The sequence below is a fragment of the Pygoscelis adeliae genome, unplaced genomic scaffold (assembly GCF_000699105.1).
Source record: "Pygoscelis adeliae isolate BGI_AS28 unplaced genomic scaffold, ASM69910v1 Scaffold53, whole genome shotgun sequence".
Lineage (NCBI taxonomy): Eukaryota > Metazoa > Chordata > Aves > Sphenisciformes > Spheniscidae > Pygoscelis > Pygoscelis adeliae.
In genome coordinates this window covers 263218-290315 of record NW_008824468.1, presented here as the reverse complement: position 1 = coordinate 290315, position 27098 = coordinate 263218, and the positions used below count along the sequence as shown (strand labels likewise).

General features: G+C 36.6%; 1 protein-coding gene across 1 annotated transcript in view; it reads left to right on the top strand.

Annotated features, from left to right (window-relative positions):
• The window catches only part of POLA1 (polymerase (DNA directed), alpha 1, catalytic subunit), a 208145-nt gene that overhangs the window by 87954 nt on the left and 93093 nt on the right, over window positions 1–27098 (top strand). The window contains exons 32-33 of the mRNA XM_009321121.1: window positions 7256–7437; window positions 9207–9338. Of these exons, the coding sequence (XP_009319396.1) occupies window positions 7256–7437; window positions 9207–9338 (314 nt within the window). The remainder of the gene's footprint in view (window positions 1–7255; window positions 7438–9206; window positions 9339–27098) is intronic.

Sequence of the window (27098 nt, the reverse complement as noted above, 5' to 3'; positions counted from 1 at the left end):
ATTAACATGAACGTAATCTTATAATCCTTGTTCAGAGTTGCAAAAATTTCTGTTCATAAATGACAGTACTATTGCATATCTTCGAGATTTTCTTCAGTTACTATTGTAGTTCTGGAGCATGCATCCAGAACTAGCATTTTTCTATAGAGAAACCCTAGCATCTCTAGCATCTTTCCAGGGAGAAAGCAGTCATAGTTATAATGAAAGAACACAAATGTTTAGTCGGGTGTAAATGAAGAATTTTGTTTGCTAGAACTGACCTAGTGGATAATAGAAACATAAAACCTTATTAACAGTCTTGCCTGCTCCATATGGAGAAACGAAGTGGCCAAAAAAAAAAGGGCTATAAAAAATGTGACTAATGCTAGTGACCCACAGAATCACCAGTTTTTATTCAAATGAGCAACAGGGAATTGCTCTTGTTGTTTTTCCTCTTAAGAGGATGTCAAAGGAATTAGAGTTAGAGATTTTTCTGCCCAATTGCCTCTGTCTTCTACGTTTCCTAGGCTTCTTACCTAGAAAGAAGTACAAGTGTTGAAAAACTGTTAACAGTTCTATCAGGTCTCTTTCCATGAAAATACAATGCTGTGTGTGTAATCCTTTTAGTGTTGTTTCCTCCCTAAAAGTGATTCACCAACAGACATGATTGATCTCCTTGATAAACAGAAATTTTGTGATTTGTATCCCACATCTAGTTCACTATTTTTAAAACTGTTACTCAAGGACACGGGAAAAGTTGTTACTCTTGCTGGCTGCTGAGTTCTTGACAAGACTGTCCTCTCCCACAAGAAAACATTTTTAGAGTTGCACTGTGTCGGTTTAATAATCTCCTGTTTGATGCTATGCCCATGTCTAAAGGAAGTTCAGACCTGCAGAAATTATTTTGTTCAGAATTTTGGAATGCTCAAAGGAAGAGTTAGTCCTCAACAGTTTGTGTTTAGGTAATGGCCAAGATCCAGGATTTGGTCACTTAAAGCCAACCGGCAGCGTGTTGCCTTCAGGACTGTTCACCTGGGACACTGCATCTCTGTAGCTTCCTTACTAACAGAGGGTTCTGCTCATGGTGAGCTCGCAGTTTGCACTTAAAATGTGTGCAAGTAAGTTCCTGTCTTGTTGCTTCTCAAGAAGGGTGATAGCCATTAAAGATCTTCATCTCCCAAGACAGTCTGTGTAACATGCAGCTTTTTCCACCCCCATTTCCAAGTTGTCGGTAAAAAAAAGGAAAAAAAAAGACAGGAATTTTGCTTTTTCTGGGAGGCTGCAAGGGTATTTCTTGGAGGCATTTGATGTTGCAGTGTGTCCTCAACAGCTCTGGTGCTTTGAGGAGGTGCCAGCCCTGCTTCACGCATGCAGACTGACCATACAAATCATGCTGTTTGTGGCAGGGCCTTGATATACAACTTTCCCTTGATGTCAGAGTGGACTATGTGGTATGCCTCACTGAAAAGGTCAAGCACTCTTGGTTAGGTTGAAGCGGTTTAAAATAGGCGGTAAACTTTTACTTCATTTCGGTAAAAGACAGGAAGGATTTCTGAACCTAATTTATTTTATTTGGCAAAGATTGTTAGTCTTGTAGAGTTAAGCTCAAATTCAGAGTTGTTCCTTACTCACAACAAGTTGGATTTTCAGAAAAGGCTGGCTGCCTTCAGGCACCTAAATTAAGTGCCCAGATCTTAAGAACTGTGTGCCACTTGACAGCATCTACTGTTTGCAAATGCCTATGCTGCTTTTTGCGCTGTAGTACATTCAAGATGAAAATTTCTTTTATGGTCTATAATAGCATCATGCAGCTGAGAGTTTATTAATAGTCCACAATTGTCAGTCTGAAAACCTGTATGTATCTATTACAATCTTAGATCTGAAATGTGTTCAGTTTGACCTTGCTGTGCTGTAAAAATTTTATCTCCTTCTCCAGCTTTGTTTTCTTGGGAATGCTTAAATTGAGCTTGGGGGTAGTCAGGTCTTTTTCAAAACTTCTGCTCTACTTAGGTCTTTATATACAGCACTTAATCAGAGTCGTACATAAATCGTTGCAAGCTGAAGTTATCTTACAGCTTTTTTTTAACAGTACTGGAGGGATAGTCAAGTGGCTTTGTTTCAAAGAAATTGAAAATAGTTTACAAGATACAAAAGCGTACAAGATACTTGAGCCCAGCTTGCTAAAACAAGCAAACATGAAAACTGTTTACTGTTCTGTGTTGCTAAGTTGGGCTTTTTTGCTTAGTATTTTCATCATGTTACACATCCAAATTCCTGACGTTTTTCCTATCTTGTTGCAAAAGAGCATATTTTTCTGTTCTGAAGAAGAAAGCTGGTGTTCTGGAGGATATCTAAGTGTCGTATCTGTGGACCAAAACTTGGTTGGATTCTCATTGTGTGTGTGTCTTCCTCCACCTGATCTGATTTATTGTGTTACGTAGGGTATGTGTCTGTACAGGGAGAATGGTTGTAGAAAAAACACCTCGGTTTCATATTTAACAGAATCTCTTTATAAGGTGGATGTTTCACTGACATGTCACCGCATTAGTCCAAGTAGATAAAACTGAGCTCTGCTTAGGGAAGCTTGGCTCATACCAAAATGGTGAAAAGTTCTTTGTTCTGTCTGTGCTCAAAGCAAGTTATTTTAAGCTATTTTAGACGCTAAAGAACAAAAGCAAATAACCACACCTAAAAATTGCAGAGAACTCCTTAAATACCATATTCATTCACTATGGAATCAAGCTGAAAATTGCCTTTTGTTTTCGGACGTTGTAGGAGGTCTGCCTAGCCTTTGAGAGATGGAAATTCATTGTTCCTAAAAATGAGAACCTCATGGGCATACTCCTGCATTCACTCTCTTTTTCTTGACATTCTCGAGGAAAAGCAGTGACAAGATGAGGATTGTCAGGGTTTCTGAAGCTAAGTAAAGTGTGCAATCTGATCAGTAATATTATTCAATAAATCTGATCTTCTTAAATGCTTGGAGACCTTACTTACTTCATCCTGAAGATACCTATGGCTTTTAAACGAAAAGAACTGTAGTGGCAGAACAATTCTTTTAACTTATTTAAAGTAAGGGGTTTTTGTTGATACATAAATACAGCTCCATGTCTCAAAGAAAAATCACATCTTATTTCTGTGTTGTCAAAAGTATCTAAACATGATGGAAGCAGAGTCATTTAACCATGGAAGTTTTGTAGCTGTTACTGCGTGCCATCATTTTCTCTGAATTGTGGAAGTTGCTGACTGCTGTCCTAGGCTGTGTCATGGTCTTCTGAAAGAGATGTGTGCTGCTGCCTTACAGGTGGATGTGCACGTTGGTGCTCTGCAGATTGCTTGGCATTTGGGCATTTCTTCAGAAGGTTGTCTAATTTTAGGGAGTCCTGGGTCCTGATGAGGCTTGTCATTAAGAGTACTTCACAGTACTGGTTCCTCCTTCCACGCAGTGTCTGCATGTTAGCTGTTCCTTGTAAGGAAACCCACCACCACCTTAAAGATGCTGTCTTTTTTTTTTTTTAATTCTTCCTAGAGAGTTATTTAATAGGTGCTTTTAATATAGTATTTGGCAGCTACTCAGACTGACTCCTGACAGCAACCAGGACAGTTGTGCTCTCCTCCGTGGCACGCAGGAATTACATCAGGTTCTGTCTTTTTTTATTGGTTTTTTCACATTAGGGAGTTAAGCAAGAGGAGAATGATGGAAATTAAGATTAAAGTAATGACGAAACTTCATGACAATACAGCAATAAACCCCAAAGTGTACGAATTTTGCTGTTTGTGGTCTAGCTGGGGTTTTTTTGAGATGCTCTAGACCTGCTTAGAAACTGAGACTTGCTAAAGCATGTCGCGTCTTCTGAGTGCGCAAGAGGCCGTGTTGAGGACCCCACGCAGAAGGCACGCTAGCTTGGCAGCGCAGGAGGACATCTTTGAGAAAAATAAAAAAGCGTGCGTTTCCGAAGGGCAGAGGCCTCGGCCGCCCAGGGTTGGATTCAGAGGGCGGGCGGCCCCGGCCCCGGCCCCCGCCGCGTCGCTCTGACTGAAATGCGCGGCCGTAGCCTCGAGGTGGCAGCACCGGATGCCGTTTCCCTGCGTGCCGTTTCCCTGCCTCTCACAAAATGTCTAACGGGCAAAGGTGCAGGCGGGGAAACTTTCCGTGCTTCCCCACTAACCTGCGGTTGAAATACGAAATCCAGGGAAAAGCCCTCGGGCTTTGTTCAGCGGTCGGCGGGGAAACCGGCCAGCGTCCCGCCGAGCCTCTCCCCGGCGGCTGAGGCTCTGGGGCGCGCCTGCCTCGCTCCGTGCTGCGCTTCTGTTCCCCGGGGAGGGTGCAGGCACGGGGATAGGCAGGCGGGTGCGTGGAAAGACGCGTAAAAACCATCTGCAGAAATGTTCTTTTTAAAATACTGCGACTAGTAAAATTCATTTGACCTTTTTTCAGTTTCTTGAGTGACCTCTTTTGCTTGCTAGTTAGTCAATGTTTTAGTAATTCCATTAAATAATTAAGGAACAAGTCCTGGAACGTACTTTTATTATTTACTTTCGTCATGCTAGGTTCATCAGCGTGTTTTTAATGTTACGTTTCTTTGTCATGCGTGCAACCTTGCAGTTTTGGTGAGGTTGGAAGGCTTACCTGTGGTGCAGGTAATTTAATGATAGCCCTGAAGATTTTTGTGTCACAGTAAGTCGAAGTCCCTTTGTTGTTTGTTTTTTTTGTTTTTTTTTTTGTCATGGGGAAAAAAAAAAGAGTTCAAAGAAATTCACTGATTAGTCTCATCCTATTCATTTAAAAATTACCAAAACCGGGTGTTTTCCCCCACCCACCCATCAGATAGTCCCTGTTTCATTTACCGAGTAGAGTAATATGACCAGTGTGACCTGGTCCGAGAAGATACCAGTTAGTGTGCTGAAATGGATTAACTGAACCAACTAACTATTCCTGAAAGGAGATAATAGATAAACTAGGCCCCAATTCCACAAGATAATTAAGGTAGGCATGTTCTTTAAAAGCCTGATTTGTAGTCCCTTTGATTTCACTGGGGCTGTTCACACACCAGAAGTTAGATGTACACTTGAATCATCACAATATTTTTCCTGTTGTTTTCTCCAGCCAAAACAGCTAAGAAAGTTCAGAGATAGGTGTGATTTAAATTCCTCCAATGAATAACTTTTTTTTTCCTATTAAATTATTACCAAATGTCCAGATGCTTATTTCATGTCATTGGTTTTGACTCAATATTGGAAAACTGCAGTTGTCTGAAGACCAGAATTTATCTCCTTTTATCTTTTATTTAGTGAACTACTTTACTCTATATTTGCCTTTTGGGAAACAACCGAAGATAGACTTCTAGCTGAACTTTAATGGCGTCTGTATCGGAAAGTTGCAACGATGTTTTTTCGTTCCACTTCTGAACTCAGAGTAAACTGAGAATTTTTGTTTGTATTCACCATTAATATCTTAGATCCAACCTACTACATACTTAGTTATTTTTTGCAAAATCTTAATACTAAACTCAAGTCCCCTTTCTAAACCTTTTCTCTACTACCTGTGTGTTGCAGAACATACTCTTAGTTTCCTAAAACAGCAAATATATTACCAATCCTTTAAAAAACTTTCATAAAAAAAAAAAAAAAAAAAAAAATTTAAAAAAAAAAAAAACACCCAAATCCCACAGTCTTTTTTGGGGGGTATCGTATGTATTAGAGTGTAAAATAAGCTATTAGCAATGGTTTTTGCTTTGTTTGCTCTTCCTTTTAATTAATAGTAGAGAACTGTATTAAAAGTTTAAGAATGTCTTGGAAGTGAATTGTTACCCTTATGCACTGACATTTGTTTATTTTGATAAAATCAAAATTGGGAAGATTGATTAAATTTTAGTGAAACCCCTATTCTATCAAGAACCAAATAAACTTATTTGGCAATGGAGTTTTTCCTTGCCCTTGAATTTGTTTTATGATTGCAAAATAGAAATTCGGAGTAGTGATAGTAAAGTCACACATATCGAATCTTTTATGTAAAAACAATCTATATCTTCATGTATAACACAACTGTTTTATATGTGCAATAATATTTGTCTAGCTTAACTGAATATTGTTCCCAAACATTGTCTTTAAGTCTCCTGATACTGTATAGTAAGGTTAAGAAGAACTGTAAAATCTAGCTTCACTTTCTATTTGTAATCTTTCTTGCTCTTTTTAGTAATTATTTCATTTGTTATTGAAATTCACACAAGATATGGCTTAATACATGCTAATCTGTTACTTGGCTTAATTAGTCTCTGTTAAAAATATTTTTAAAAGTGCTTCTCTGATGTTTTCTTCTTAATTATAAAGTAAGCCATAGTTTTCTCAACGTTTTCATCTGCATGCTCATTTGATTAATTTTTTTTTCTAGCATGTGCTATTTGCTAGAGTTAACAAAAAAAACTGTAAATGGGATACATGGACTTCTAAAAGGTTGCACATGACAAAGGATGACAAAACCCGTGGGTCTTTATTAAGTTTACTTTGGCAGTCTTAGTCCTAGAGCAGTGAACTTCGTGCTTGCTTGCTTATTTACTTATTTGTGGTTGAATCAGTATTTTTAGGATCTCTTTTGTGTATTTATTTGTTTAAAATCTTGAGTTCTGGCAATCAAAAATAAAGCATTTTGTCTCCAGCGCTGCCGTTTTAAATGCTGCTGCTGAATTTTAACCACTGCATTAGATTGAAACCTACATGCTGTTAACCACTGAGCCAAAATGAAATCGACCACTGCATTGAAATCAGAGTTGGCAGTTGTATACGGACTTGAAGGAGTTGGTAATAGCAGTGCACCCGCGTTTCTTTAATGGGGTTTTATTCTCTGTTTTCAGTTTTAATGGTGCCATTTTGATTTAAAGACTGTTTCTTAATAACGATGCACGTTTTTATTGAAATATTTTCAACGTAACTTAAGAAGAAAATAACAATAAAGCCGTCCGTTAGGAGTGGTTTCCTCAGAAACAAAATGTTCTGTTGCATACTCCCATGACAGTGCAGTGTGCTTGTTTTATTTATAAAGCAATCTTGCGTAAGAAGATAAGTAAGATTTCTTCATGTTTCATGAACCTTTATTCATGGTTAAAAATTGTGAAGTGTATTTGTTTTATAGAGGAAGTTTTACTAAGGAGAGATTTTCAGCTTCTGAATTTACATTTTGTAACTTTCTTTTGAATCTGCTTCACCAAGCATATGAAAAATGAGCCTACTTGCATGGTTGACCTGTTAGTCTTTTGAAATTCTTGTTTCTTATTAATAGGACTGGATCCCTCCCAATTCAGAGTCCATCACCATTACCATAAAGATGAGGAGAATGATGCCTTGGTTGGTGGCCCAGCTCAGCTCACTGATGAGGAGAAATATAGGAATTGTGAAAGATTCAAGTTCTGCTGCCTCAAATGCGGAACAGAAAATATTTATGACAATGTCTTTGATGGTTCGGTTAGTTTTTTTTCCTGTTTCTTTTCTGTTCATCAGTGAGGGAGAAAAATACTTGTAGAGAAAACGGCTTTTCGGATAGGATTCATATGATGTAGGAAAAGATACCATATTGTTTGAGTCCTGCTATTTATAGCTTTGGAACAGAAATTTGCTGATAGGATAGTGCTGAAATATTTTTCCCATTTTTGCATTTCAGCTGTGTCGTCTAGCAGAACATGTGAGATTATCTGGCTTCATTAATCTGTTTGCCCACAGTCGTCAATGATCAATCTGTTTGCCCACAGTCGTTGCTGTAACTTTTTAAGGAATCCTTATCTTAACACCTTAGTAACTTCCAGTTCTCTATTTAATGAAACTTTTGTATAGCAATGGCAATTTCTTATTCTAAATCATATTAATTGGAACAAAGTGTTTTTGAAACTTGTGTTTATCTTGCTACGTCCCACCTCCCTTCTTGACAGTAAGGTTTTTCTGTGTTATCTTTCCTTCTGTCTTTGTGTATTGAACATAAAAAGTCATAGGGGTACATTCTTGTTGAGAAGTTCTGCCAAAAAATGTATCTCTGACCTTGGATCACAACTTGAAATAGGGCCAAGTATTTAACTCTACAGCGATGTTATGTATGTATTAGTCATTGGCAAATTAGCAAGCTTCAGAGTAGTGAAAACCTTGAAACTGAAAGCAAATAAATCTTTTATCTAAATTAAAAGTAATTATTTTAAGTTAATTTGGACAAACAGCAGATGTTTTGCATTTTTTTGAATCAAAATAAAGCAGTCTTTGGAAGCAAGTAAGAGGGAAAAGACACACAAATTCAGTGATACTTTGTGAATCCTTGACTTTTGTTCATTACAGCTGTAAATAAGATAGTTAATTGCATGTAGGCTTGACAACTTGCAGATGGTCTAACTGGAGAGAAGTGGATGTCAGACTCCTTAAAAAAACAAAACAACAAAAAAACTCCATAAACCAACAAAAGAAACCCCTAAACCAAACCAAAAAAACCCCTTCCTTTCCACCTGGAATTATTCAGTGTTGTGGGTGACGGTTTAGCCAAGATGGCTCACAAAACCTAAGTCTTACCTTGAAAGAAAGTTTTCTAAAAGTTGTATAAATGGTCCAACCTACCAGGTTGATCTTATTTTAATGAGAATTCTACCACCTTAATTTCAGCTGTTCACGCATCACTTCCAGGTTCTGAAATTTTAATGTCAGGTGTTCGGGAAGTTTGGAAAGTAAGGGGAATGAGATGGTGTAAAACTGTAAGAGCTATTCTTGCACTTGGAGAAAATAAAAGATGATCATGTCATTCTTGTTCAACGAGGTTTGTCTACAGCCCTGTTGGTGATTTCATAATTGGTATCTATAAGGTTCATTTCAATGTTCTGATCAGTGGACTTGGGCAGGACTTTGATGTCCCTGATAAAACAACAAACCTGTGTTGTCTGGGGGGAGATGAGGGAGTGCGATTTGTCCACAGATTAATTTTTTTGCTCAACATCATTTTTTGAATGATTAACTTTGTAGCAGGTGAAGCAGCATGTTCTCCAAAAGACCTTTCATTAACAAGAGAATGGGAAAACTGTAGGTCAGAGAATTCTTTGTATGGGTATGGCCAACTGTGATGAGAAAAAAGAAGGCCTAGATATTAGACGCCCTTTAAGACTATTATTTTTAAAAAATGTGTTATTAGTCTAAACTCCTGTGATAACTTCTGCTACCATCATCTGTTGTAATGATGCATGCTGTTTTTACACTTCTGTTTTCAGGGGCGATTTATTGAACCCAGCTTGCAAAGGTGCAGTAAGACTGAATGTGAAGAGCCTCCTTTCAACTATGTGGTTCAAATGAACAACAAATTACTGATGGATATTAGACGCTACCTCAGAAAATACTATAATGTAAGTATTCAGAAAATATTCTGCCATATGAAATGAGTTTTCTAAGTGGTGCTGAGTTTTTAGTGACTGTCCTGTTACTTTTTTTTTTTATAGTCCAAGGTAATAGCATGCAACGTCAAAACCCAACTTTATGAAAATAAAACAATCAATTAATCATTTCAAATACTAATTTAGAATGTTTGTTTTCTTAGTTCAGTCTCAGGTCAAGATAGTCAGATGTATTTAAACTTCTTTGTGTGTCGGCATTATTACAGACGTAGTAGCTCTGTTTTCCAGATTTTTAGATGAAAAAGTGCAGAGTTGATTATCTTAATGTTTTTGAGAAAAATCTATGAAGCCTATCAAATATGCAGATATCAGTTTCTCATGTAATTGAAATCTGATTGTCTTTCTCCAACCTAATTTGATGTATATTGTGTTACATTGTGAAAAGGAAAACTGAATGTAGCTCTGTAAAAATTCTTTGAAGGACAGTAGGAAGGGAAATACTATGAATCTTTCTTCATAATGATGGGGAGGGGAAAAAAGAGGAGAAAGGTGGGTAGTTAATTAATTTGATACAGTGCTCTTTTTTGGGGGGCAGTGCAAGAAATCCAAAGTGCCAGTGGTAGTGGTTGGCTTTGTATGGCATTGTGGGGAAAAAAAAAAGTGTAATACTTGAAATTTCCGTCTTCGCCCTGTCCAAAGTGTTGACTGGTTAGGGGAAAAAAAGCCATGATTTTTAAATTACATCAGTATGTTTTGCATCTCTAATATGCTGGAAGCATCATATTTTGTGAATTGGCAGCTAGCCATTTTGGTCAAATTTTCATAGATCTTCTCATCCTATTGCCTGCCTGCCTTTTTTGGTTGTCCAACATTGCCTGTTTTCGCAGCTTCAGGGCAGACATCAATTTTGAAGGCACTCATAACCTTTGGGTGCTCATAACCTTTGATATACTCAAAAATGTAAATTGTTTGTGAAAATCTGACCTGTAAATGAATGGCTTATCGAATTAGTGGTGTGTTTTCTTAAGTATTTTGCAGACAGCAGCTACAATGCTAAGAATTATCATTATAGTTTAATACTAAGTGTGCATTTTGTGTTATCTTTCTTCTATGTTAGTTCTTATTGCAATTGTAGGTAAGTTTTCTAAGCTCTTTCCTGGAAATGTAATAATTTCTGAATGTATAAATACTTCTTTTGAAGGTCTTTGCATGAAAAGGAGCACAAAACTTTCTTAGAGTATTTAAATTCAGGCAGTATTTCACAAGGTAGGGGTAGATTGTTCCTTTCTGTTGAAGTTAAAGGTAGATGACTTGGACAGGTGAAGTTACCAAAATGCGAGATCTCATGTTACTTTATTGCAAAGTCCAACTGGCTACAAAATTATCATTCAATTGTTATTACTATGCATATTATATTAAATTATACAATGTGTTATTAAATAATATGTCAAAGTAATATGTTTACACAGACTGCATTTATATGAAAGTTACTTCTGATTAACTTTTTAGATTTAATGTATGTACATTATGATAATACACAATGCCACATGCTAAGTAATTTCTGGCATATAAGGTGCTAGAAAACATGTGCATAAGATGTGCAATAGTAAACTTGATGAAGGAAGGAAGGTACATTTAAGGGCAGGAAAAATTGTTATTACTGCTAAGAACAAAACATGGTGTAATAGTTTGTGGTTTGGTTTTTTTTTTTTTTTTTTTAATTAAGACCAAGCTGTGAACCAAACTGAAATGTTTGAATATTGAACATTACAATTTGCTTATATTGTATTAAAATCTGTTAAGTATCTTACTACATGGTATATAGGATAATGAAGTGTCCTTCAAAAGGAATTTCTTTGTCCTTGTAAGTAAAAGCTTTATAAACTCGGTTATATTTTTAGTACTGAGAATTTACTTTTAACCTAGTTAGCTATAATAATAAGGTTTAAAACTACTTTTTGACTGTGGAATGCATTCAGACTCTAGAAATGCAAGATTATTTTCACTGTAAAAAGTAATTTCCAAATTGCACAACAATTTTCATTTTGCAAAAGGGCTTTCCACAGAGTTGGGCAAGTAAACTTTTTGTCCTGTTAGCTCTTAGAAAATCAGATGCTGTGAGTTTTAGTTTATTCCTTTCATCAAGTACTTGTAGTGACTGTATAACAGCTGGAGTTGAAATTCATCAAATGGGTGTTTGCACTAATATATATAATCCTATAAGCTATAAAGACACACCCAGAAGTAGTATGGCAAAGAACTGTCTGAACAAAACATTAGGTGAAACTTTGAGACGCTTATTTAACAGTCTGCTATTGTAGTGATTGCACCTGAAAGGCGCAGAAATAGCAATTTAAAATAGACAAATATATTGTCTAACTTTGTCACTCCATAATTTTAATTTTTTTTAGATATTACTGTTGTTTGTGTGTGGTCAAATGGCACATAACACAAAAACATAAAATGTGAAAATGAATTTTTTAACCTTTAAAATAATGAGCTACCTTTTAAGAAGACAGCCCTATCAAGAGCCTTTCGGCGTGATCCACAGCTTGCTGAAATGAATAAGCTTACTTTTTTTTCAGTGAGCTTTGAATCAGATTTTTTTTAAGTGTTTGAAATCATTGCATGTTGTTTCCTTTAGTCTATTGAAATGCTTTTATATGTGGCTGTGTAAATTCAGGGGCAGGGGGGAGTGCCATAAAATCTAAAAGTGGAAAATCTACTTGCCCTTTTTGGCACATGAAACTGATAAATAAATAAATACAATGGTGATATACTTCTTTCCTTTAAAAAGATGCAAATGTAAGTGCATAAATAGAATTTTGTAAGCCTCCTACAGTCCCATTGTTTTTGTAAATTACGCACCTTTATATAAAATTTTCTGTTTCCGCAATCATTTTTTGCCACTAAACATTGAAATGTTTTATATCTGTCTTCCAAAACATATCTACCATTGCTCCAGTATTTATGGATTTCTTAATGGTATTAACAATATCGATTTTGATAATCTTACTCCTAATTGTAAATATATCTAAAAAAAATGACATGCAAAGGTTTTATTTCTTTTCAGAAATTCATTATTCTATGAGAGATTGATCCTGTTGTGTGCTTTCTTTTTTTTTTCTTTTTTTTTTTAATTCTGCTTCAGAAGAGCAAATAGATGAAAAGAGAGAGAAACGCTAGCTAATCTAAATTGGGAAATGAAGAGGGCTTTTTTAAGCATGAAAATTTCATCATCTTGTCAGCTGGCAGAATGCCTGCTGTGTGGATTCACAAAGGCTAAGAATTACACTTTCATGAAATTTTCCTCACTAACTGCCCTGGTTAATTTGAAAGATAACCCACTGTTCTAATTCATTCCTCAATTGGGCGGTGCAGGTTTTATCTTTGATCTGACAAAGCATTTGTGTTAATCGTTTTGGCCCTCTACTAGACACTCTTGGGATTGTGCTTTTACAATAAATGTGTCTGTGATAGCTCTTTAGTCTATTATACTTACAATAGATCCATAGAACTGGTAATTAATTCTGTACTGCTTTGGAAATGGGGAAGAATAGGTGTAGCTCTGTCAAGTGCTGCTGGGAAGTTTGTTTAGCTAGTTCATTTTTGAAGTGTTACCCTCAGCCATCAATGAAGCATCCATGCTAGGGAATGGGTTTAGGCTGAAATATGCAAGCATAAATGGAAAAACTGACCAACTTCCGTGCATAAGGAGGGTGTCATTTCACTTATAGTAAGTGGATCTAATTATTATGATGGAAACTGTTTTGTGTTTCCCACTAGAATATTCAAATGCTCACATTTGAGCCCTTGGTAAATAAATGCCATTTCTCAGATCCCCTTTTAAAAAGCCCTATAAAAATCAGTATTCACATCCATAAAATGAATCCTGTATCTTATTCAGCTGCGTTGAGGTGTTAGTTTTGCCAACTAGAAAGAACTGAATAAAAAACCCCAACATATTCTATATGCCATTTGAGCAGTATCAAAATTCAGACTGAACTGGATGAACTGGGAAGCTGTTGTCCCCGAAGCACCAGTTTTTTATTCTTGATTTTAAATATATGCCTGTGATAGTAGTAGTAGTATATTTATAGGCTAAAACCTGTTTTTATATAGATGTTCTTTATATGCTGTCTAGTTAATAGTGTGTGGCATCTTTAGATCTTTTTATGTTTTTCAAAATGCATGAAATGATGCAAACCTTAAAAGGGTTTTAAAAAAAAAAAATACTGAAAAAATCTTGGTCCAACCTGTATTGCACTGTTTTTGTTTTACAGTCTTTTTCTACTGGACCACTGTAACCCACAGACAGAAGTGAGTTTGAAGGCTATTGAACACTGCTAAATAACTTTATACTTTTCAGCTGCGAAAATTCAGTGTTCAATAGCCCTCAAAATTTCTCATTTCTTACCTGTGGTGGGGTGGTCTACTGCTTGCACATTAGGTCGCAGTACAAAAGCATGTTGGTACACTTTCCAAGATCTTTGAATTATTATTTTTTTTATATATATATTGCTGTTCTGACTGTTGTACATATGTTCTTGGGTTTTGCATTATTATTTTGCGCACTTAAAAAGGTAAAAGATTTATAAACAAGATAGTATTGTAAGAGGCAATAGCGTTCACACAGGTTTGGGATTGCATGGCATATTCGCTTAAGAGAACAAAGATGACAGGGCTGGTTGTGAACCTGGAATCTCCCCCACTGCAATCAAGTGTATTGCCAACAACCCACAGGTGTGCACCACATGAACAGGTGAAAATATGATTGTAGATGATGGTGATGACTTTTGTAATCATGTTCTCGCAACAGTCATGTATTGAAAGCTTTTTTGTTTGGTGGGTGGGTAGGGGTAAGACGTTTCTTTGGCGTGAGGGAAAGGTGCTTAGTAGTGGCAATAGTACAGTATTTTATTTATCGTTGTGCTAATAGTACTCGAAGTATATGGGCATGTGATGAAGAGTAGGTAGGGCCAGAAAACAGAAGGAATTGTGACACCAGCTGATGTGGTAGGCACAATCAGATAGCTAGGCTCTGCTGTCCAATTAACTCTAGTGATTATTTTGAGTCCTTCCTGTTTGTATGGAAATGGGTTTCTGAGATTTTTCCAAGTTTGAACTTGTATCACTGTAATTTTGGTTTATACATACAGAAACCGAGACGTTTATTTTTAGTACGGAAAGCTTCCAAGTCAAGGCAGAATGGAAAGCAATTGGAGTGGAAGATAAAATATTAATGTGATTCCATACACAGATTACTGGGGACCTGAGAGAGGGAAGGGAGGCTGCCACCAGATTATCAGGAGTTTTCTCCTCCCCTCCACAGTAGCACTTACTGATTCTTTCCTTGATTGAGGTTGACAAATGGGTTGTACATGGAATTATGTTTTGGTTAACCAGGAGGGAATTAGAAATACCTTGATTATTGAACAGAGCAGTCAGTATTCTACCATCTGAAAGCGTTATACATCTGTCTTTCTGATAGAATTTATGTTTATTGAATAATTAAAGATAACCCTTTGGTCACCGTGTGTAGTGCATTTTGGGGATGAGCAAGCAGTTATTTGTCACAGCACTCATAGCGTCTGTTAACTGGAATTGATTCACTATTACTGCAACTTCTCCATGATCTGCCCTGTAAAGGAATTGTTTGTTTTAGACTTACAGCATCAATATGATTTTTAGTGAAGTGTTTCAAAGTAATAATCGATAAGTCTTTACAAAGGGTTTAACTCTCTTCATTGGATTTTACTAGCCGTGATAGACACGCATCCATCTCACTGATGGTTGAGGGAGGCTGAGTGTGACTCTCTGCACTCCAAATTTTAGCCGCTGAGCATGAGGGAACATAAGCAAAGGAGCAGTATCTGTTTACTGTTGATTCTTCCTAGTGCTTAGTCCACAGTCTGGTACCTTCCCAGAGAAGGCTTAATGACACTAGGTATCTCTCTCAGCCCTTTGTAGAAAAGACTCCCCAGGCTGGCCACCACATGGAACAGGTTCTAAGAAATGGGGGTTGCTTCAGTAGAGTAAAACTAACTTTGTAATTTCCTCTGTAGGTAGAATACAGGAATGTAAGGGCTTACTATCACAATCATTTGTCTGCTTAGGCTTATAAATGGCAGTATTGTGAAGATCATGTTACAGGAAGTGTGCCCAGAGGTAAATATGGTGATGGTTATGATTGCCACCAAGTGTGTAATGTTTACCTAGGTGATTGAATCACTCATCTAATAACAAGATGTTGCTGTCTTCAGAGGATTACAGAAAGCACTGGCTTTGAAGGTACTCTGTTGGAACTGATCTGTTGCCCCAGCGAAAGCAATGATGAATTTTGGCAACACTTGGAGGCATGTTTGTGCTGCAATATAGAGATATGGTTGCAGCTCCGTGTATCTGATCTGGCTTTAAACTGACTACAAAGTACGTAGCTTTGGTGTACCAGTAGCAGTATTTGTTCTGAGATTCTGTAACCAAGAGTTTAAAATTTTGGGCAAATCTGTGCAGCCTATGGAGAGCTCTGCCACAACTGCATTATTAATAGTGCCTGAGCAAGCTACTTTGAGAGTGAGCGAGCAAATGTGCCTTCCTTTGGGTACCTTGGATAGACAGAAGTGCTATGGATGCTGTATAGCTTTGTAGGATTTGCTTCTTCTGAGACTATTTTAATAACAAATCATGAATCACAAGAGGATTTATCACAAATCACTGATCTTGAAAGGATCAATATTCATCTTCTTTTTACAGTAGTTTTAGAGACCCATCTTAAATCTGTTTAGGTTTTTGTTATGTTCAGTTTAAATTTTTGATGAAAAGAATCCCACTAGTCTCTAGTTAGAGACATTACAAGAAGCGGAAGTCCAGGTAAACTAATTAAGGCTTAAAATAAATTTTAAAACCACCAGTTCTCATGTAATTTTGATACAGTTAATGCCTTATACTATAATAACTTGGAACAACAAATTATTGAAATATCAAACCAGATGAAGTCTGTGTTATTCTACAGAAACTTTTAATAGCCCATTATAACCAGCTTGCTAGGAGATGGCACAAATCAACAAGGTCTATTGGCCTTGAATACTTGATGCTGGTTGTGATGTATGCATAACTAGCAATTCTTACAGGGCTCAAGCACCTTGCATCCGTTAGGAGAACAAAAGTTAAAATCTGAAGCTGAAGAGACCATGTTTTCACTGGACATCATTCTTTTCACAGGGATAAGTGTGTTTGATGCTCATGACCTAAAAATGATGTGGTTATCAGAAATGTTTTCTTAGAAGTCACTAATAATACAGAAATCCATGGTCCAACACTTATTTTAGAAAGTGAAAATTACTTGCTTTAAACCTTTTTTTTAAAAAACTAGAGTGGGTCCATCTGTGGTAATTCAGAGTTGAGTGGGCATATTAAAAAAAACCAAAACATGGAATTGTAAGAAATCTAATTTACCTATCCTAAAGTTTTTTAGTCTTTATTATGAACCTGCCTTCAGCTTTAAAAGAAAGCTTAAAATAAATTTTATAGTATTTGGGAAACTAAAATATTTTTAATGCAGTTACCTTCTTTTGTAAACATTTTTGTTTGATGCTGTCTTTCATAGTCCACGTTCCTGAGGATTATTGAATAAGAAAATCATGGGGTTTGGGAGGCGACAGAGGGCATACATGAAAAACCTCATCTATGTTTTCCTCAGCATGCTTTTCCTTGGCATAGTGGGAATGGGTCTTGTAGGTGTTTATTTTTTCCTACCCTTAGCTGCTAAAAGAATTATTTTCGTTTTCTTGTTTAAAGCAGTTAAAATTGTCAAAAAATATTTCCAGTAACGTGTAGTCACTGCTCTATTTCTTGGTAAAATACTTTTAGAAAAATTAAATCAGGTGTTCCTCAACAGAAGTGATTCCAGTATTCAAAATTTTATCATACAGAAGCTTTGTAGTTAGAAGGTTATTTCAAAAACTTACATTCAACTTAATTTAAACAGCTGTTTAGTTATTGATGTTATTTAGTATTTGGTGCAGTGAGAGAAAATGGATGAATGTGTAAGCATTCAAGGTTCGAACAGATCAAATGGGTAGTTCAGACCTTTCAGCTTCGTTCCTGGAAGTAAGTCACATACGTGAAAAAACCTCAGAGCAATGAGTCTGGGCAGCACTATTTAGCTAAGCTCCTCTGCCTTTGTGTCTTCCTTCATGTACTTAGGGATGGGGAAGGCAACCCCCTAGGTAAATGAGATTTCTGGGGAATGATTAATTTTTTTTTTTACAGTGGCCAAGAGAAGCCTAAGCAGTACCAGAGATAACGCAACAAACTGTCTATAAGATTTCCTATATCCTAGGAAACACCAGGGTCAATTCTAGCAGCCTGTGCGTGTTAGAGTTGACATTTGTTGCTCCTCTTGACTCATGAAACCTGTACTTCTACAGGTTTGTTTAAGAGAAACAATTTAAAGAGCCAATGGAGTTTTGGATCATCTGAGATTAAAAAGAGATGTTACTTCATTTTAAGTGAGAATGATCCCATCTACAGGAAGAAATGGCAAAATAGCATTACAGTAGACATGGCTTCATAAAAAGGTTTTGCATTTGCTTTACTGTGCCTTATTTAGAAGTCAAGGTCTTGGAAGTGCTATACAGTCTCTGTTTTCTATGGAGTGCCAGTATTTCCTTCAGTGGATATACGCAAGTGGATTATTTTTATTTTTTTTTTTAATCCCCAGGCATTAAGAAAATAACTGCTTTGTATGCCTACTTTGGGAGATAGTATGATTTGAGTGCAGAACCTTATTCCAATGTGTAGTCAGATAGTAAAGCTGTGCTCCAAAACAGGTGTTGGCCCATACGTAGCATCCTATGTGTAGGTCTCTCTACAGACTCCTTGAAGCTTATCAGTCAGGTTGGCTGGATTGGTCTTCAGATTATATTTCATTATATGGCATCTACTGATGGACTTTATTCCTACTTTTTAATGAACATTAGTTACTCATGAACATGTTTTTTTTGTGCTGTCTGGTTTTTTGCAAATTGAGCCTGGTGAATTGGCAACTCTGCCTGTGCTTTAGTCCCGTGCGTTCTGTGATGGCACAGTGTTTTAAAAGCCCTTCTATTGCTAAAGATGAACCTCCCCTCCCTATTTCCACACCATGCTGAAGATTATTCTCTTCAGTCTGCCCACAGCTGCAGCATCCTATAACAAGAAAAGAAGAAGAAAAAAAAGCTGTGTAGTCCTGCTAAAACTGTTACAGCGGCTAAATGACAGTCTTGTTCCCTTTCTTTCATCTGAAGAGTTTCAGCTATCCAAGTATCTTCAGCCTAGTAGATTGTGTTAGGCTTTGAATCCACAAATGTATGAAAAAGAAACATTTCTAAGGTTTTCCAAAGGTATACCAGGTTTCTACACGGAAATTAAGGCTCTGCAGAACCTGAGAAGTACATGTTTTCCTTTTCTCCTGAACAAAGTCATTATCTTTGTAAGTGGCATCTGCAAGACAGACATCAAAAATCCACGACTATCAGTAAAGATCTCGAGATGGAAATGTTTACACAGTGACTGAACTCGTTCCATCTAAAAATAAAAATCTCAGTTTCAGAGTTGTAGCAGATACTCCGAATGTCTTGCATCTTTATCTTCAACCTCCTATGGAACAGTATAAACAAAATGTTGATGTTTGAAGATTGGTTTGTTTTTTTTTATACTGGACCAGAATGCAATACTTCTTTTTGTCTTGTCTTATCCCTTTCTGTATTGGTGGCTACAGTTCAAATGTGGAAAACAAGAAAGTATGAACTCCCAAATGGATTTCTTTAATTAATACACCCACTCGACAACAGTATCATCCCAGAGATTTATTTAACTGGCATTTTTCTTGTGTTCTTTTTTTCCTTTATCACTTGTCACACCCTGTCTTGGAAGATTATAGGCATGCACATGTTGGAGAGCATTTTTGTAATAATACTCTTTCCTAATGAAAATATGGTCAGCGTAGCAATATTCTTCCTTTTATCCTCATTTGATGGAATTTTCTGTATTAATGCCTTCAGTTTGGATTATGTATATTTTTAATATCTTTTTTAAGATATTTGCATTAGCAACACTTAATTTCTGCACTCTGCCATGGATGTGAAGTATTTAGCATTGTGCATATTTTACAGTTGATATGTCTTATTTATTGTTTAAATTTTTAGAAGTTACTGGATTTGGAAGAATTATCTGAAAGGACAAAATAGGAGGTGGAGTCAAGTGGAAGTGTATCCTCATCAACTCTGCAGTCAGCCCCCATTCCTTTGAGTGCAAGGCAACCCAGCTGTGAGGATTGCTGGCCACACTCTCATCAGAGAGCGGGGCGGGGGGGGGAGAGAGAGAGAAAATTAGCAAGACAAAATTCCTCTCTATCAATCCTATCTTTACACAAATTCAGACTTCTGAGTTCCCATACGTGAGAGTGTAACTTAATTTCCAAATTACATGATGAAAGCACATCTGTCCCAAAATTAATACCTCTTGAGAATATCATAATTGTATATACTGAAAATAATTAGTATCTGTAATTTGCAAGTCATAAATGTCTAATTTTTAGCGAAGTTGTTTGTTTCCATTTAAGATAAATTCTCAATTTAATATCCAAAGCAACATTCGACTATACTACAAAGGGGCCAGAATTGTTTAAAAACAGAGAACCCACTCACCCCCCAAAATACAAAGACACAAAATGGCATATGCTGAATTCTGTTGCAGAATATAACACTAGATTTCTGCAAGAACTTTATAATTACTGTAATAATTTTTATTGGATATTATGTATTTTTTTTCTCATACTGAGGCAATTCATGCTGGATGATCTTGCAATAGAACTAGCAGATACCAAGCTACCCAGTGACCACCTATCAAGCTCAAAGATTGAATGTAGAATTTGAATTTGGTAGAATTTATCTTTTTATGTATGTGTGTGTGTATACGTATCTGTATGAATAATGGCATTAAGATTAATACAGCTATTTAGAAATATTAGATTGTCTTCCAGTAGTTCATGCAGTGTTGGTGATGCTTTTTCACATATTCTTTAGTATTTGCATGTGGTTTTTATGCTTGTTTGAAGGAAGCAATTAATCAAATTCCCCCTCCCTCCTACTGCTTTCTACCTCTCTTTTTCTTTCTGTGATAAGAGATCAGCATTTTTACTGTCTTGTTCCTTTAATGGGGCATCTTTTGGGGATCATCTTAATAGGTTTTTGTTAATTTTTTTTTTTAACCCAATCAGTGAAGTAGCAGTAATGGAGTAAACTGAATTGTGATATGGTCCTTGAGAGAGTTCCCTGGTTGATTAAACATAAGGTAGTTTTAGGATCGAACACCCCTGCTCTCTCCCCAGCCCCTTAAATGAAAGAGACTGAAATACCTTGTAGGGAATTCATAATTAAAATTCTGTATGATCTGATTTCTCTTTGGAGACTTCCCAGCGAGAGTGAGTCAAGCATCTTAAGGGCTTAGAACTAACAAAATAAGCCTGTATTATCTGCCAAGAAATGGTCAGGGATTACTCCAAAGTTTTATTTTCAGCGTTTTCTGCTGGGTCCATTTGTGAAGGGCTTCATGAGGCTAGTGGCAAGATGCCACTCAGTAATCAGGTGTCATTCAGAAAAAAGCTTGAGTAGCAAATTCCTATTTGAGGAGCATCTGAGATCGCAATGAAAATAAGGAAAATGATCTAGGAGCGATTACAAGCTTCCATAATGAGAAGTACATTTAGTTTCTATATAAATTAAACCAGTGTCTTTCTAGACACAGATCTGTGCATGAGAAGCCAGCATCATAACCAAGACTTCATCTCTCATATTGATAGAGTCGGTGTGATTACAGGCCAGTTCTTTTTCCAGATAAAAGGCATCTAGACAGATCTTTTTCCCTCCCTTCTGTCCACTCTTATCTTAATTGCAGGTAACTCTTTAGCTACAAATTTTTCCACTTTCTCTTTATCCTCTAGTGGTGAGACACTAAACTGTCTGGAATGGATCAAACACGATACAGCGCTAGGAGGCTGTTAAAAAGTGTGTTTCAATAGGAAAGACCGTCAAGAGTCAAAAACAGAGGCAGCATGACATCCTTAAACTAAATAGGTTAGTGAAAAAAAAATGCAAGATGTACTTCTCCCACTGTCTGTGGTAGTTCCTTCAGATTAATTCTTCTAGTAGACTTCATTAGCGGTTTTTAGGACATTCCAACTATGTCTGAATAGCGATATTAAGAAAGGAGTTTTGCTTTTTATGTCACTTAAGTGTTTAGGCACCCTTAGGGACCCTTCAACTTTGGAACTGGTATGTTAGAGCATTGTCCTGCTTACAGAAGGTGATGGAGTAGGTGTTTGGAAAATGTCGTTCCTAGTGGTTAGAAACATGATAAAACTTTAAAGTGTGCCCCCTGTTTTGCCCCTCATTTGAGGACTGTCTGCCAAAAACTGAGGAACAAGAAATCTGCCAGTGTACAAAGCACTGCAAGAATCTAGTCTTGATGCTGGAAGCATTAAGGCTAAATATCCGTCCATCTTTAGGCAGTTCCCGTAACTTTTGGCATTTACAAAATTTAGAGATGATGGTGTATGAGATAATTTCAGTTGCTGGTATTAATCTTCAGTGATCTCCACCAGTGGTCTGAATGAAAATAGATACCACCAGGAATATCCCATACCTTCAAATAATGAGTATTTAATATAACATCCTTCCTCCCCGGAGAAAATAAAGTCCTTGCCGTTAGCTTCCACTCAGATTTCTGGAATGGAAGCAGAACTGGCCCTGCCTGTGTGTTTCCTCGTTCAACATGCAAAGAGGTTGGCGTTCAGTACTGATGGAGCAGAGAAACTGAAATCACGGTGCAGTAGAGATTTATTTTCTCCTGGTACTAAACTTTTTCAGCTTCTGTTAGGGTTGTCCTTGTGAAAAGAGCACTGAACACAAAAATGTACTGGATGAGAGACAGTCTGAAGAGGGACAGAATTGTTCCAGCAGCACAGAATTTTTAGGGAAGAGATGGCAGTGTTGGTTTGGGACTAATCTGTTCACCTTCAGTGGAGAGCTGAGGACCAACAAGAAGTGTCAACTCTACTCTCTTGGCAGGGCAGTGGACAAATGGGCCTGGCAACTCTGGAAGATGCCTTTTTGGTCTCATCTTGTTGCTTTAACACCTTCAGTTACATCAGGAGAGCTGTTAAAACCGGAGTTAAAATTATTGAGATTCAAATTAAGATTTCCTAGTTTAGGAAAGGGGGGATGGGGTGGTATTCTTTTCTTCCCATCTCCCTCAAGGCTTACGACAGGGAAAAATGAAAATCCTTAAGTTAGGTGAGTGAATCACTACATTGCAGTTTATTTGGTCACAGAAAACTGAGTCCACAGATAACTGTGGCCAGTTGATTGGGAGGGGGAAAAAAATGTGCCCGCCACCAAAGGAGAAGCTATTGGACTATCTTTTAGTGTTCTACTAAAACATTACTTTCATGTTGGTTACTTTGCAGATACTTCAGATACTTTGTGGGTGATCTTAAAAGGGGTGCCAAAATAGTAATCTAACTTCAGGGTTTCAAAAAAAAAAAAAAAATTTATGCTCCACTCTCTTGCCACTGCTTTATTATTTTAAAGATTTGACTTTTGGTACTAAAAGAACAACATTTGCTGTGAGCTGTGGTTTCATAGGAGGAAATAAATGGCTTTTTCTGACACATAAGCTACATGGGTTAGGAAAGAAGCTGCACAAAGGCTCCCTTTGGATTACAGAAGTTGTTAAACTTCTGTAAACACTGTACAAGTGTTACACATTTAATGATTATGTCTGACTTTTTGGGCAAAAGTCAGTTTCTTCAGAAGAAACCTGTAAAACGTTTGTCTTGTTGGACAAGCTGTCTCACCTTTATGAGATACCAGCACACACAGAGAGGTAAACAAATTGCTTTATTCCCCATTCTGTTCTGTGTTGTTGCTTTCCATGCTGACTGCTCAGTAGAGATCTTCCATACCTTTCTATTTCCAGAGGTGCATTATCAACAATAGCTGCTATCTCCACATACCTTTTTCTTCTAGGGGCGAAATTATATATACTGAACTGCCTAATAATAAACCTTATTCTCAAACATTTAGGCATATCTAATAATACTATTTCATTATTATGGCTAATGCTTAAAAAAAAAAGAATTTAAAGACTTTTTTTCTGAACGGGAAAGTAGTAAGATAATTCTTCCAACTGCTCAGAAAGTTAAGAAGTTACTGGAAAGTAGTTAAATGGGAGAAAAATCTTCCCTTTTTTCCAGAGGACAAGATGTCTACTTCAATGAAGTTGTGCTTAATACTAAGATGTTAGCTTTTGTAGGAGGTGTTTCTTACTGAAGAATTACTTCCTTGCCTAAAGGAAAATGTAGTCCCTAGTGTCATTTCTTTTTGTTTGTGTTTTTTTTTAACCCAGCAACCATTTATTTAGAGCAAAGTTGTATTAAAGCTATCAGATTATGAAAGCTCTGCTACTTCTTCAGAGAACCTTAGGGCCATCCTCGGATATTTAAGTGCTTTTATGCCTTTTGCAAGAGAAAGACAAGAATGTGCTTTCCTTGAACTTAACAGTTTGGGCAATTTTCTATAATCCGGTAAATACAAATTGTACCCTGATTATCCATCTATGTCTGTCAAGCAAATTTTAATGGATGGATGAATGAGTCAAATCCTATGCATGGAAGTATACAAATATGCAAAATATGGGTCTAATTACAAGGCTGCTAAATTTAAACAAGGTCAGGTAAACAAGGCACTTGTAATGATTATTAATTGTTAATAATGCCTTTGGCAAAACACATTTCTGCTCTGAACACCTAACATTTTTGCCTTTTTAGTTATATGAAACAGCCAAATTGATCAGCTATTAGGAAAAACAAAAGACATTCTTTTCTCCCATCTTTCTTCTACCTCACCTCCATAATTGCTTACTAATTATTTCTGAGTAGTGGGAAGGATACTGTTCTGAAAAATGAAAGTACATTCAACAGTTACTGATGAAAGTTCCACAGTAAAAATTGAATAAATTAATTAACATTCATTCCTTGAATAAATTATTGCATTTATTAAGAGATGACTTTTTCCTCATAAGGTAGTACTAGGAGCATAGAAGCTCTTACAGTCTGTTGTCCTATGTGATGAAGAAGAGCCATTTTTTCTGTTTCATAGTTACCCTTTGAAACCGTTTTTAATTTTTTAAAAGCGTTCAGTCTGTCCTGCCTTAATTCTGTTGCCCTTTCCTTCACCCTCATCCACGTACCTTTTAAACTTACCTGTCTCTCTTCTCTTGTCTCTTTTTGGCCCACTGTAAATGTTTGTCATGTGGCTGTAAGACAGAGGAATTTGCCGGAAAGGAGAGAAACAAGGCTGAAATTGGAAATATGAGGTTCCATTGTTAAATGAAATTAAACAAAACATGCAAATACAATTTACTTTCTTTGCTAGATATATTTTATTGTATTGGGTTGTAAAGTTGTATGAACAAACAGTTAATTTGGACAGGTATGGTGAGGGAGGTTGCAGGTAGAAAAACCTCTCTATAATGCATTTCATAGTTTCGCCTGAAATTTTTCTCTGGTTTTGCAAGTACACTCCTCTCCCATTGCAAACTGTGCAGCAGCCCTAACTTTCTTTCAGCAGTACCACTTGCTTTCTAGAGCACTGCCACAATCATAAAATAACACATTCTGAAGACAAAACAAGTTTAAACCTCATGAGGAATCAAATACTCAAGTTTGGTTTAAATACTGAGAAAAATGATCTTTTATGCTTGCTAGGTCACTGCAGCCCAAAACCGTAGACTGATTAAGTATTAACCTATGAACAAAGGAGTTTTAGTTAATAAAGGGATTTGCCCAGTGTAGTATTGGTCTCTGACATCAGCTGGATGCTTAATGATTCAAGGAACTCCCTCAAAGACAATTTTTTTTCAATAAAACTTTTTGTAGGAGATGCAAGTTCCTAGTTAGTGGCTGACTTTTCTGATAAAACTGGAAGTGTTTTCACCTGTATGACTGCGCAAGTCTACTGCAGATACAGGTTTTGTATGGCATTTTGTGGCAAGGAGTTCCAAAGGCTATTTGATAGTGTTTAAAATATTGCTATTTTTCACTGCTGTGGTTTTGTCATCTTTTCAGCTTCACTGAAATTCTATTTTGAATTGCCAAGAAAGGTAAACAAAATAACAAGTTTATCACCTGTGTACTTCATTGTCCGCATTTCTAGACTTTCCTTTGTCAACTTCTCTTTTCATTGACTGTCTTTTGCACTCCTTTTATTCCTCTTTTGCCACGATAGTGGTGGCAAAACTAAATATCAGCAGGCACTGGTGTTCACTGATGTGAACCGTGGTTTTGATGGGTACACAAAGGCTATAGCTATTTCTCAAAATCCTTTTCGTCTTCTATGTTTCTCAATATTCAAGCATAGAATTGCTTAATGTAGATTGTTTTTAGCACTGCACATGATCAAACTTATGGCAGCTACTGTATTAAACACATATCAACTTCTATTAATCCTGAGAATTTGTACTAAAAAACTTTCTTTCAACTAGTCAAAACTTACCTTTTTTGTGATATGTATATTTACTTATTGTAATATGCTTGTGGTCCCTCTCAGGCTGCTCTTCTTTATTTTCAGATGTTAATAGAAAGTGATGTTATTTCACTGTATCTGGTATGTTTATAACCACTGAAAAATTTATTGTATCATACTTTTTTTTTTATTTATAGAGTTGGTTTTGTTGCTGTCCTTTGCATTAGTTTCTTCTGTCTGGTTTTAGAGATGTGCCCAGGATTGTAGACAGCATTTTAAGCGAGGCCTCTCTGCTGCCTTTATAGAGAGAAATGATTACTTTTAGTCCTTTGTTCAGTTTTTTCTCTGCTTTTTTCATCTCATTCACTTTTCCTTTTGATTAGTGTATTATTTTAGCATAATTTTTGCCTTTCAGCGTCAGTCTCTCACTGTGAGCTAACATTTATCATTCTCACATCTCCTCTCCCCGCTTCCCTCCCTCCCCCCTTCCCTCCCTCCCCAATATGGCCAATATTATCCGTGCTCATTTTCATATTTATGCTCTTTTATAACTTTGTATTTGTCTGTTGTGTTTCTGTATCTTTCCTATTTTCCACTCTTACAAGAACTTCTTCCAATTTGTATGTAACTGTCACCTAAACAGTTTCTACTGTTGATTGTTTTGGCTCTGAACAGAAAGCCTGGGTGGTAAACAGCCCTTATAAGCTTAGCAGAGGCTAAACTTTTCCATCTTCCACCACAAGTAGCTCTTAATTCTGATATGAATTATTTGTCTTTTCTCCTACGTCAGTGTTAAAGTAAGTCTGGATTCTTGCTAGCAAATTGAGTTTGTTTGGGTCAAGCTGACCTCCATCTGAGATCCCAGAAGTTTTGTCATTCTGGGTTTTTGCAGGCATCAAATTCTTAACTTTTCTTTCTAATATCTCTCTTTTATAACATGAAACTAATATCGGTAGGTAGACTATTTAGTTTCTGTAAATTATTTAAATGATCACTCCTTTCGCTGTTTAAAAAGTACCTATTAATGTACACATATCCCGAAGACTGTTTGGTAATTCAGAATTATTCTTTATTTTACAACTGTGGTACTACAAACAAAAGAAAGTATGACGACATAATCTGATCACTTGGACCAGGCTTGAGGCAATTTCTGCTACTGGTTGGATTTTGGAGTTTGAGTGGATTTTTTTTTTTTTTTTTTTTACTA